Below are 12,217 nucleotides of genomic sequence, written 5' to 3' on the forward strand. Positions count from 1 at the left end.
GCCTTCTCAGGACCAAGGGCTCTTCTCCCTTTAGTGTCCAACAAGCCATCCTTAGCTACATATGCATCTGGAGCCCTGGGTCCCTCCATGTGTACTCTTTGGTTGGTGGTTTAGTCCTGGGAGCTCTGGGAGTACTGGGTAGTTCTTTAGTAATTAATCAAGTTACTGAATCTTTGCATTTTATAAAACTTATTTTTAAATGTTTGAATCTTATACTTAGATTAATATATGGATACATTGTACAAGATTATTTGACTGTTGTCAAGACATTTTTCATTTAAAACCTTTTTCTGATTAAAAGCTAATATAAGAGCTGAAGTCTAAACAATGTCAGGATCATATCTTGTCATCCTGGAAAGTCGTCCGTGGGTGTGACAAGATGGAGATGCCCATTTGCTTAGCACCGTCTCTCAAGCCCTTCTGAGGACTGCCTCCTCCTCAGGCACAAATGTGTCTGTAGTAGTTTTTCTGGTTTCTCTTCTTCTTCTTTTTAATCATAGATTTATTTGTAAGCAGATAATTTACCATCAATATTTTGCTCCAACAATAAGGCCTTTGTTTTCTTGTCCTTCAGTTTCTTTTTTTTCTTTTTCAACTATGTGTACATTAGATCATTTTATAAAAATTGCTTCATGTCAGTCTGTGGGACCACCGTGTTCTCATGGTCCATTGTCAAATGAAGCATTGTCTGAACAAGCTAGCTGTCACACACAGCCATTTGATGTTTAGATTGGTAGTGTGTATAGCCACAGATCCTATATCCATAGGGTTTCTGATCACCAAAGACAGAATGTTTTAAACTGATGTATTTTAACTTACCATTACTGTGATTATTACAACATAGGTCTTTTATATATTATATGCATACATATGTATCTATAAATTTATTATATTTACTTGTATTTATATTGCTAATCAATGTACTTATGTAAAGGAAACAGACTTGCATGGTAGGCAGCATTGAGGGGGAATTTTAGAATGCCTTTGTCACGTCTGTAGTTTAGTGGAGTATGTAAAATAAACAATGCCTACTGTGTGATGAACGCCAAAGAGCTAATCAATTTTGGATATTATTCCTGGTTAGAACTCATGTAAGCTGTCCTGTATTATAGTTACTTGGAAAGATGTATAGATGCCTAATGTTTTGAGTGGGTAAATTTGTTTTGTAACCTGTGAAATGTGTTCCTGGGGATAGTGCATCTAACCTCTGAACTTTCCACTCATTGTCTATGCAGTGAGGATTCCAATAATGCTTTTCTTTTGGATGATATGAGGATATAGGAATACCTTTTGTAAATTTATATGCAGTTTGCTAATTTACTAATGTATTCTTGCCAAATGACCTAAATTAGAAGGAGGGTGATTTGGATCAAGTCCCTGAGCTCACTGTCTAGAGTCAGATTACATTTGTCCATTCTACTTGGAAGAGGTGTGTGTGTGGGGGGAGGGGCATCAAAGATGTATGGTTTTAATCTTATTTTTGTTAGAGGCTATGACTACTCTAACCCCCATAGCTTCAATTAAAAAACTTGAAAATAGTTCATTTTCTATTCTAATTACTTGGCAGAAATTTAGAATAGCAAGAAACTAGTAACAACCAAACCTTTCCTTTGCACTTACAGATGAACAGAAGAGATTCTTGGGTCCTAGAGACCAAAGAAAGAATCAGCAGGAATGCCCAGGGTGAATGATGGATTGCAGAGCCTGGCTGGTAATTACTTTCACTGAGCTAAAACATTAACTTGAAACATGGGAGCAAGGCCAGATGAAAATCGGGAGGTGGACCTCTTCCTCCCCATGGAATGCCCATACTTGCCTTGTGGAGGTAGTTGTTTCTTTGGTGGGAGAGTCCAGCTCAGCTTCCTTTCCCGAGGCTCAGCATGGATTTTCATCTACCACCCCGGTAGACAAGGAGTGGTACCTTTGTTTTGGCCATTGTAATGATAGGTGTTTAAGTCAGTCTGCTTTCTGAGAGGGCAAGAACTCACAGTTTCTCAAGACTTTTCAGTAGGATACCCGATAACAGAGAATTTCTCCTCTTGGGATTCAGCTTTTTTGTAATTTTTTTCCATAATGTGGGCTCTGGAACCCACATGGTTGATAAGCATGACACTCTGAAGCACACGTACACCACAGAACTTCACACATGACACTACAGAGCACACGTCTTCCCCCATCCTTACACACACACATCGCCATCTTCACTTCATAGATGGAAACACGCCTGAGCACATATAAAGGAGAGGCTGAGACAGGTGGGAAATCTGGGGTTTTACAAGCACAGGCCAGAGTGAAAATGTTTTCACTGCGCACTGCGGCTTTCGCGCATGCGCACTGCGGCTTTCGCGCATGCGCACTGCGGCTTTCGCGCATGCGCACTGCGGCTTTCGCGCATGCGCACTGCGGCTTTCGCGCATGCGCACTGCGGCTTTCGCGCATGCGCACTGCGGCTTTCGCGCATGCGCACTGCGGCTTTCGCGCATGCGCACTGCGGCTTTCGCGCATGCGCACTGCGGCTTTCGCGCATGCGCACTGCGGCGTTCGCGCATGCGCACTGCGGCGTTCGCGCATGCGCACTGCGGCGTTCGCGCATGCGCACTGCGGCGTTCGCGCATGCGCACTGCGGCGTTCGCGCATGCGCACTGCGGCGTTCGCGCATGCGCACTGCGGGGTTCGCGCATGCGCACTGCGGGGTTCGCGCATGCGCACTGCGGCGTTCGCGCATGCGCACTGCGGCGTTCGCGTCACCAGCAGCCCTGCTCCTGGACAGTCCATTACCTTTTTTTTCTCCCTCCGCCCAGGGAGGAGTGGGACAACTCCGATCTTGAGGGAGCAAGCGCGACCCTGGGCGCGGGTGTAAATCAGTCACCTGTGCGCCTAGGGGCCACGGTGTGAGTGCACGCGCGTGGGCGGGTGGGGAGTGGCGCGGGCAGCGAGAGCGGGCAGTGAGCACGGCCCGGAGCGGCCAGGCGGGGAGGGAGCAGGCGGAGCGGAGAGCTGAGGTGGCCGAGGGGTGGGGCCGCTAAGAGGAGACCAAGAGGCGGGGGCTGCACTTGAGGACCAGCCTGCTGAGATGGTAAGAAGTTTCCACCTCCTCTCCGCTTGCGTTTGCACTGGGTGGGGACAGAGCCGGGCGGGACGCCCCGGGCCGAGGAGGCGGGCAGCAGGCAGCGCTCCCGAAATCCACCCCCACCCCTCAACTTGGCCCCAAGTTTTTGAGGTGGCTGCGGGCAGGTTGGCGGGCAGACGGGAGCGAGGGCTTCCCCCACGCCTTAGGTGAGCGGCGGGCAGTCGGGGACTCCAGAGGGCGCGGGATGCAGGGACCCGGGATACACGGAGCTGCCGGATCCCAAGGCAACTTTACCAACTTGCCGGCCTGTTCAGAGCCCCGAGCGGCGGCTGGGCACGGGGGAGGGAGGGTGCAGGGGGCCCAGGCGCGGCCTGCGTGGGGACCGCAGTAATGCCCCCGCGGCTGGGGAGGACGCAGACGCGGCCAGCCATATCCTGCTAGAGAGACACTTGTGTGCTTTCCTGAAGGCCATAGTCTTCCCTTGATGATTGAGAGATTTGCATCTGGTAGCGATTCACTCAGCCGAATGGAAGATCGCGCTCCTTAGAGTGCTGATAAGCGGACACATGACATTTGCAAAGAGCAGTTTGCCAACTCGAGTGCCAGGGCAAACTGGAGAAAATTCTGTGCTTCCAATTTCATCAGAAACGTAGCGAATATTGCAAATGACACTACCAAATCAACTGTAAATAGATGATAATTTGATTGACATCTGGAAAGCTGTCACTGACTGAGCAGCCCATAACAGGAACATTTACTGAGTGCAAAGGCAGCTTTCAAGTAAATCACTTTTTGTCCAGTGGGGCTCAGCCAGATTATAATTGCATGTCCTTCCCTTCATTGCAAATTGTGTATTACCATTACCAGCAGTGTCTCATTTAAAGGAAGGTTGTCTTCCAAATATTCACAGTGTCTCATGTTAACTCTTCACCTCCCTCCTTGAAGGCCTGCTATTTTCTGGAAAATCCAGCCATTGCTTCCCTTCATTCTAAAAAACTCATTAACTTTGCCTTTGTGTGTGTGTGTGTGTGTGTGTGTGTGTCTGTGTGTCTGTGTAGAGGTACATATTATAAATTGTTTGGCGACATGATGGAAGTTAGGATCTAAAGACATTTTAGCATGATTTTGTTATAGTCCTTAGAATTGTGTACTCTGTTGTTTTTAAATAAACAGCATTTTGGCAATGGTCATTTTTGAAGTATCAGTACTTCAAAACTGAATGAGCACTTGGCTCCTCCCACTTGGAAATGTACAAGGTGCCCGTCTGGGCCTAGTGTTAGTTCTTGGAGCCTGGGTCATTCAATTCCAGATGCTTGGGAATATTGGGATACAGCGGCAAAGCACATACCATTTACAGGTCCAGTTGCAGAGACAGTGTATGAAGTGAGAGACACTTGAGACATTATTAAGGCAGTGTTGACAAGTTGGTCTAGTTTGTTCTTTAAAAGCCAGTGAGGTATTAATACCTGGTTAATAAGCTCATCCTGTAGTACAAAGTTATCTAGCCTCATTCTCCAAGTCAGCTGCTTTCCATTGATCAAGAAAAAAGAAAGAAACACTGTTCTTATTTGGTCTAGTTCTTTCTTGCTTCTAAATTTGGCTAACATACTCTGGCCTCAGGAGAATATATCAGAGGTACTGATCAGAGTCTTTGTCTTAGAATCTCAAAGTAATGTGTTTTCATAAAAACATTTTTGATTTCCTGCTCGTAGGCATAAGAAGTACCCACCAGAAAAGGATAATGTGAAGCAAGTTGCTCCTACTCTAGGAGTGGCCTCTCTTGTTCAAACAGAATAGAACCTGAAGGTTCTGTTGCTAGTCAGGACCAATGTGCCTTTGCCTTGCACCAAGCTCTCTATGTCACAAACAATCAAGGAACCATCTCTGGCTGTACAGATGTAGTTGTTTATTGTAGCCCCAGTGAAAGAACATGGGAGCCAAGATCTTGCTAATTGTAGTGACCCTGCCTGCATTGTGAGTGTCAGATGATTTGACAGGACTGACATGCAACTAAATGGAATAGGAAAAGACACGGCAGTGGACTGTTGGTCCATTAGTTTGCCCAGGCATCTTGTTTTACTAAGGAGCTCTCTAATGGTTTCTCGGCAATAATTACTCTCTCTCTTCCTCATGCTATTCAACATGACAGGCACTTGCCGAAGTCACAGCTAATATATTTGCACTCTAACAGGCCCCAATGCTGAGTCTCCTTGAGTACTTTGGCTAAGATATGAGTGATGTCTATGCTTTTTTTTTTCCTTGAGAAAAATCTCTAATGCAGAAGACAACTGTTTTATTTTGGATATTAAGCAGGTATGTGGTATGGCATGAGTGCTTGAGAAAAGAAAATGATGCATTAGCTGTGAACTCCCCATTGTATGTCTTGTGTATTAGTAGTTGATGATATTGAAACAGAGGAAAACTTTTATGGGCTGATTTACTTACACAGTGATAATTCAGACTTGATCCAGAAGCACAGATAGGGAGGGGGTTTCCATAGACATGAACTTCCAGGCAACTGTCTTGAAAGTACACAGTATGGGATGATTCTTTCATTTCAGATGATGTGCAATCGGGAAGTAGTTTTCCTACTTCCCACACTTTCCTACAGTTTTTTAAACCAAAGAAGGCATCTTAGAGTAATTTAGCTTAAAAAAATGTTCTTCAGGTCACTTTTTTTGTTATGTAGTTGATTTCCCCTATAGCAAGATTGACTTTTTGGAAGTCAATTTGAACTTCTATATTAAATATTTTTGTTTAGTTAATAATTATTGGATTCTTTTGAGATTCCTAACACAGTTTGTTAGTGTATAGCTTTGGAAAACAGTGTATGTCATAGTCCTGCACAGTGACATGATCATTTTTCTTACAATCTTTGAATGGTGTGGTCATAAAATAATCCTTGTGCTAGAAAATACAAGAGGAAGAAGAAATACATGCGTAGAGGCTATGGTTTGGGTTTCAGTGTCTCTTCTTCATATTCATGTATTTGTAGGGGGGTGGTCCTACTCAGAAGTTTCATCAGATTAAAGATCCCTGTTTATTTTTTATTTTTTATTTTTTTTAAGATCCCTGTTTATAAACTCTTTAGAGGGGTGAAGAAATAAGCAACAACTCGATTTCAGATACTTATTTTTTCAACATACAGCTATCTCTTAGAACAGTTTCTTACTTTTTAAAAAAAAGTACTTATGTTTTGCTGTATCAGAAAGAAGAGAAAAAATCTTAGAAACATATTAAGCATATGATGAAATTGAAAGGGTTCTGAAGAATCCTTTAGAATCTGTTTTCTTTGTGCAGGTACCAGATGTTGATGTTGGCAGCACTTATGAGGGTCACAGGACATTTAAAATCACTAGGCTGGGGTGAATAAAATTCCAGGTCTGTTGCACTGAAAATTATTTGAAACTTGTGTTTGTTTACTCAGTGGTAAGTAGTACAAAAAGCATTTTTTTCTATATGAGTGTGTTTTAAACAGGTACATTTGACATACATACATGATCAATGAAAATGTTTAAAACACATTTGTGTCCCAGGGGCTCCTATCACTGCAGGCCACTGGTTCCGTTGAAGTCCATTTTCACATGTGCAGAGCTGATCACGCTGCACTTGACCTTCCTTGTAAGTTATTTGTTTCATGTACTAGAGGGCTAAGGCTACATAGCTGTGCAAGAAGGGGGAAAAGGCGTACGTGCTACACTTAGGTAGTATTTCCTTAGTGTTCTCTGACAGTAATTTTGAGAAGAAAAGAGGACTTTTTATGCCCACCCCCACTTTTGGGACTGAGCTAAGTTTCTCATTGATAAAATAATTAAGAGTTTAGAGTTTCAATGCTAAAATAGAAATTAAAAAATGTTTTTGCGGAACAAAACCAATTCCAACAGGGGGTACCTCTCTGTACTCACTGTAGATTCTTATTTATTCTTGTTTTATGGGTGTCACACTTGAGTAGTTAGGTTGCCTCCTTTCTTGGGTTTCCAAAGGAGTTTAATACATAGATCCTCCAGTTTGCCTTGTTTCTTTAGTTAGGAGTTTGAACCAATGCTGTAAGTGCAACGAAATCCATTTCTTCTAGTCTGTGTTATCTATCTTATTACCATCTATCACGATAGTATTCCAGCTTTCTGTGGGAAGGGAAGTATTTTGAATAGTCTGTCAGAGGAAATGGCTAGGAGGAAAAGCAGATCTCAGCAGCTCTCATTTCTGGGATTACGGCTGACTTCTTCCTTTTTAGCACACCTTTCAGGTTGTGTATAATTATACAGAGTGGAAATAAGAAAAATAGTATGTGTGATGAAGTTAATTTTTATACACCAAAGAAGTCCAGATGTTGCTTGTTCTGTTTGTAGATCCTGGTGCCTTGGTTTCATTCAATGACAAAGAGAGGTGTGGTGTTATTTGTGCTCTCATGTCGCTAAATCTCAGGAACATGCCAGGACATTTAGATTGAATTGTTATGTGAACATCACTGAATAGTCTTCACAGTCCTAGATGGTGTGGCCTGTTCCTTAAGGTTATGTGATACATTATCTTGCTCCTAAGTCACAAGACTATACAGCGTATTTCTGTTCTGTATATTGTAGTCAACCGGAACAGATATTTTTATATTTAAAAACATCTAACACAGAAAAGATACAAAAAGAACACAGTAGAGATGCTGAAAATCAAGTATACATAGGGTGCACTTCTATGAGTGGAGTTTACAAACCTAAAGCCGTGGGTGAGTTGGTGAGTGAATGGTGTGTGACTTTGAGGACCTGGGGCATTATAACAAACTACTGTAGACTTTGTAAGCCCTCTGCACTTAGTTCGGTTTTTTAATTAGTTGTATTCTTTATTTACATTTCAAATCTTGTCCCCATTCCTGGTTCTGCTTTCCCCCAAAACTCCCTAACCCTTCCCCCCTCCCCCTGCTCACCAACCCACACACTCCGTCTTCCCTGTACTATCATTCCCCTATACTAGGGCATCTCGCCTTCTCAGGACCAAGGGCTCTTCTCCCTTTGGTGTCCAACAAGCCATCCTCAGCTACATATGCATCTGTAGCCCTGGGGCCCTCCATGTGTACTCTTTGGTTGGTGGTTTAGTGCCTGGGAGCTCTGGGAGTACTGGGTAGTTCTTTAGTAATTAATCAAGTTACTGAATCTTTGCATTTTATAAAACTTATTTTTAAATGTTTGAATCTTATACTTAGATTAATATATGGATATATTGTACAAGATTATTTGACTGTTGTCAAGACATTTTTCATTTAAAACCTTTTTCTGATTAAAAACTAATATAAGAGCTGAAGTCTAAACAATGTCAGGATCATATCTTGTCATCCTGGAAAGTCGTCCGTGGGTGTGACAAGATGGAGATGCCCATTTGCTTAGTACCGTCTCTCAAGCCCTTCTGAGGACTGCCTCCTCCTCAGACACAAATGTGTCTGTAGTAGTTTTTCTGGTTTCTCTCTTCTTCTTCTTTCTAATCATAGATTTATTTGTAAGCAGATAATTTACTATCAATATTTTGCTCCAACAATAAGGCCTTTGTTTTCTTGTCCTTCAGTTTCTTTTTTTTTCTTTTTCAACTATGTGTACATTAGATCATTTTATAAACATTGCTTCATGTCACTCTGTGGGACCACCGTGTTCTCATGGTCCATTGTCAAATGAAGCATTGTCTGAATAAGCTAGCTGTCACACACAGCCATTTGATGTTTAGATTGGTAGTGTATATAGCCACAGATCCTATATCCATAGGGTTTCTGATCACCAAGGACAGAATGTTTTAAACTGATGTATTTTAACTTAACATTACTGTGATAATTACGACATAGGTCTTTTATATATTATATACATACATATGTATCTATAAATTTATTATATTTACTTGTATTTATATTGCTAATCAGTATACTTATGTAAAGGAAACAGACTTACATGGTAGGCAGCATTGAGGGGGAATTTTAGAATGCCTTTGTCAAGTCTTTAGTTTAGTAGAGTATGTAAAATAAACAATGCCTACTGTGTGATGAACGCCAAAGAGCTAATCAATTTTGGATATTACTCCTGGTTAGAACTCATGTAAGCTGTCCTGTATTATAGTTACTTGGAAAGATGTGTAGAAGTCTAATGTTTTGAGTGGGTAAATTTGTTTTGTAACCTGTGAAATGTGTTCCTGGGGATAGTGCATCTAACCTCTGAACTTTCCACTCATTGTCTATGCAGTGAGGATTCCAATAATGCTTTTCTTTTGGATGATATGAGGATATAGGAATACCTTTTGTAAATTTATATGCAGTTTGCTAATTTACTAATGTATTCTTGCCAAATGACCTAAATTAGAAGGAGGGTGATTTGGATCAAGTCCCTGAGCTCACTGTCTAGAGTCAGATTACATTTGTCCATTCTACTTGGAAGAGGTGTGTGTGTGGGGGGGCATCAAAGATGTATGATTTTAATCTTATTTTTGTTAGAGGCTATGACTACTCTAACCCCCATAGCTTCAATTAAAAAACTTGAAAATAGTTCATTTTCTATTCTAATTACTTGGCAGAAATTTAGAATAGCAAGAAACAAGTAACAACCAAATCTTTCCTTTGCACTTACAGATCAACAGAAGAGATTCTTGTGTCCTACAGACCAAAGAAAGAATCAGCAGGAATGCCCAGGGTGAATGATGGATTGCAGAGCCTGGCTGGTAATTACTTTCACTGAGCTAAAACATTAACTTGAAACATGGGAGCAAGGCCAGATGAAAATCGGGAGGTGGACCTCTTCCTCCCCATGGAATGCCCATACTTGCCTTGTGGAGGTAGTTGTTTCTTTGGTGGGAGAGTCCAGCTCAGCTTCCTTTCCCGAGCCTCAGCATGGATTTTCATCTACCACCCCGGTAGACAAGGAGTGGTACCCTTGTTTTGGCCATTGTAATGATAGGTGTTTAAGTCATCCTGCTTTCTGAGATGGCAAGAACTCACAGTTTCTCAAGACTTTTCAGTAGGATACCCGATAACAGATTATTTCTCCTCTTGGGGTTCAGCTTTTTTGTATTTTTTTCATAATGTGGGCTCTGGAACCCACATGGTTGATAAGCATTTTAGCATTAACTTAGCTTTTGGATTTTTGTAACATGGCTACTGAACAGATTCCTTACACTGAGCTAGAGAATACTGTTCTCTTCAGAAGAGCCAGGGGATATTTTTAATGACATATAATAGTTATTAATACTTCACTACTTTGCTATCTAGGAAAGATTGTGATGTGCTTATGACACCATGTATATTTTCATTCATGCATTGTTTCAGATGGCCATAGAATGTAAAGTATGTGAGAACTCATTCAGTGCCACTGTGCTCTCCGTGACTACCATCTCAGCATACAGTACACTTGAACTTGAATTTTCTGAGTTCAAGTTGATTATTACCTCATGGGAATAATAGTTATTGTTTTGAGAGACTTAGAGTAGATTAGATCTTAAAATCTATACTAAAGATAGAAATGGCACTAGATGATGAACTCTCCCGTATTGTTTCTTTTATTTTAATCATGCTCCATTTCTCCAACCACGATGTTTTGTGCTGGTCAGGAAGTTCTCTGTTGTGTGCCATATTGTTGAAAGTCTAACTTTCTGATATCAGAGTCCATGGTTTCTTGCCATCTGCCAAACAGGCTGACCTGAACATCTATTGCCATGCTAGCCACAATGGGTACTTACTAATCTAGCCGGCAATTGTGGGCATGCACTACAGTCAGTGAAAAGGATGCTTATCAGTCTTGTTGTTTTTGACATCCATGGAGAGCCAGAAAGGCAGATAATGGATATTGAATTTACAGATGCTCTATTTCTAATGTTAGATTGTGTTTTGTGTATTTATGAGTTAGTTATATTTCTGACATATAAACATTTCTCACATGTGATTTTACAGATATATTCTCTTGCAACAGACATTCTGTGGAAGCATGATTTTGTTGTTGAAACATCTACCATACTTTGCTTTCTTAGATGTCTGAATTGAAGGTGTACTATTTTGAGTATCTATAAATACTCAGTCTAGCTAGCATAAGCGTTTAAGTTGAAAGGCTTCAATTATAAAAAAAGATTCCTTTAAAGAGCTGATTTTTGTGGAATTTTTAAGTAACATGAGAATATTATTGATAAAAGGAACTTTTATTAAACACTGTTAGTTTCTGTGGGATGTACTTGTTGACTCATTGACAGCATGGAATACTGGTTTGGTAGTTTATCTATTTTCTTTACTTACGTGCTTTGAGAGTGGGTGTATTGTTTTTTCAAACCTTCATTGTCACAAACTTGGAGCACAGGGCTGGAGATGGTTCAGTGGTTAAAGACACTGTTCCTCTGGAAGAGGAGTAATCTGGGGTTTGATTTCCAGCACCCAGGGTGGCTCACAACTGTCTGTAACAGGCACTCGTGGTGCACCTATATCTATGTAAGCAAAGCACCCATTCACATAAAATAAAATAAATGCAATTTTTGAGTGAGGGGTGCTATCTTTTTTGAAAGATTCCTAATCTTGAAGTGACCTGCTCTATTTTTTTTGACCACAACATTTTCCTCAACCCCATTTCCTATATTACAGAAGGACCAAGTCATGGCATAAGGAAAATTGGAAAGTTTTTGTTTTTATACTAGCATTTTCTGTAGTTAGACTTGTAAATCATGTCTTTACTGGCTTCTATAAATCTCAGGCCCTTGGGAATGAAACCCATGACGTGTCTTACTTCAAAAGGTGAGAAAACCAAGGAACTCAAATGTTCTCTGCAGCAGAGCTGTGTTCATGCCCCTCCTTAGCATCATCACCTGGGGAAGTGAGGAACAGCATTCCCATCCACCTCTTACCGGCAGTGGCTTGCATGGCTTGGAGGAAGCTTTGGGACTGAGCAGAGGTTTATAACTACTGCTGTCTGGCCTTCCTTGACCATTGTTTCCCCTTCCAGGATTCCTGTAACTGTCAGCCGATGGTTCATACTCCCAAATGTTTCTAATACTGCAATGATGTCAGAAGTATTTTTTTTAAAGGCTAGGATTAGCAGTTACAGTTTTTCTTCAAACATCTTTGGAGTGGAGAAACTTCTGTCAAACGTGGAGCCCTCTTTTCCTCTTTTCTATCTTCCTGCAGTTTTCCCACTTCTTTTGCTAACT

At 41.4% G+C, this 12,217-nt stretch overlaps 1 protein-coding gene across 4 annotated transcripts in view; it reads left to right on the forward strand.

Annotated features, from left to right (window-relative positions):
• The window catches only part of LOC127695224 (eukaryotic translation initiation factor 5A-2-like), a 170,161-nt gene that overhangs the window by 67,377 nt on the left and 90,567 nt on the right, over positions 1–12,217 (forward strand). For 2 of the 4 annotated variants that reach the window (XR_007979919.1, XM_052197208.1), the window contains 2 exons: positions 1,623–1,711; positions 9,666–9,754. Coding sequence is in view for 3 of the 4 variants with exons in the window: in XM_052197208.1 (XP_052053168.1) it covers positions 9,731–9,754 (24 nt within the window). In the remaining variant the exon portion in view is untranslated. Of the gene's footprint in view, positions 1–1,622; positions 1,712–3,002; positions 3,077–6,602; positions 6,692–9,665; positions 9,755–12,217 lie in introns of those variants that run through there. The other 2 variants (XM_052197207.1, XM_052197209.1) reach the window with 2 other exon arrangements.

Source organism: Apodemus sylvaticus, chromosome 10 (genome assembly GCF_947179515.1).
Source record: "Apodemus sylvaticus chromosome 10, mApoSyl1.1, whole genome shotgun sequence".
In the NCBI taxonomy this organism is placed as follows: domain Eukaryota; kingdom Metazoa; phylum Chordata; class Mammalia; order Rodentia; family Muridae; genus Apodemus; species Apodemus sylvaticus.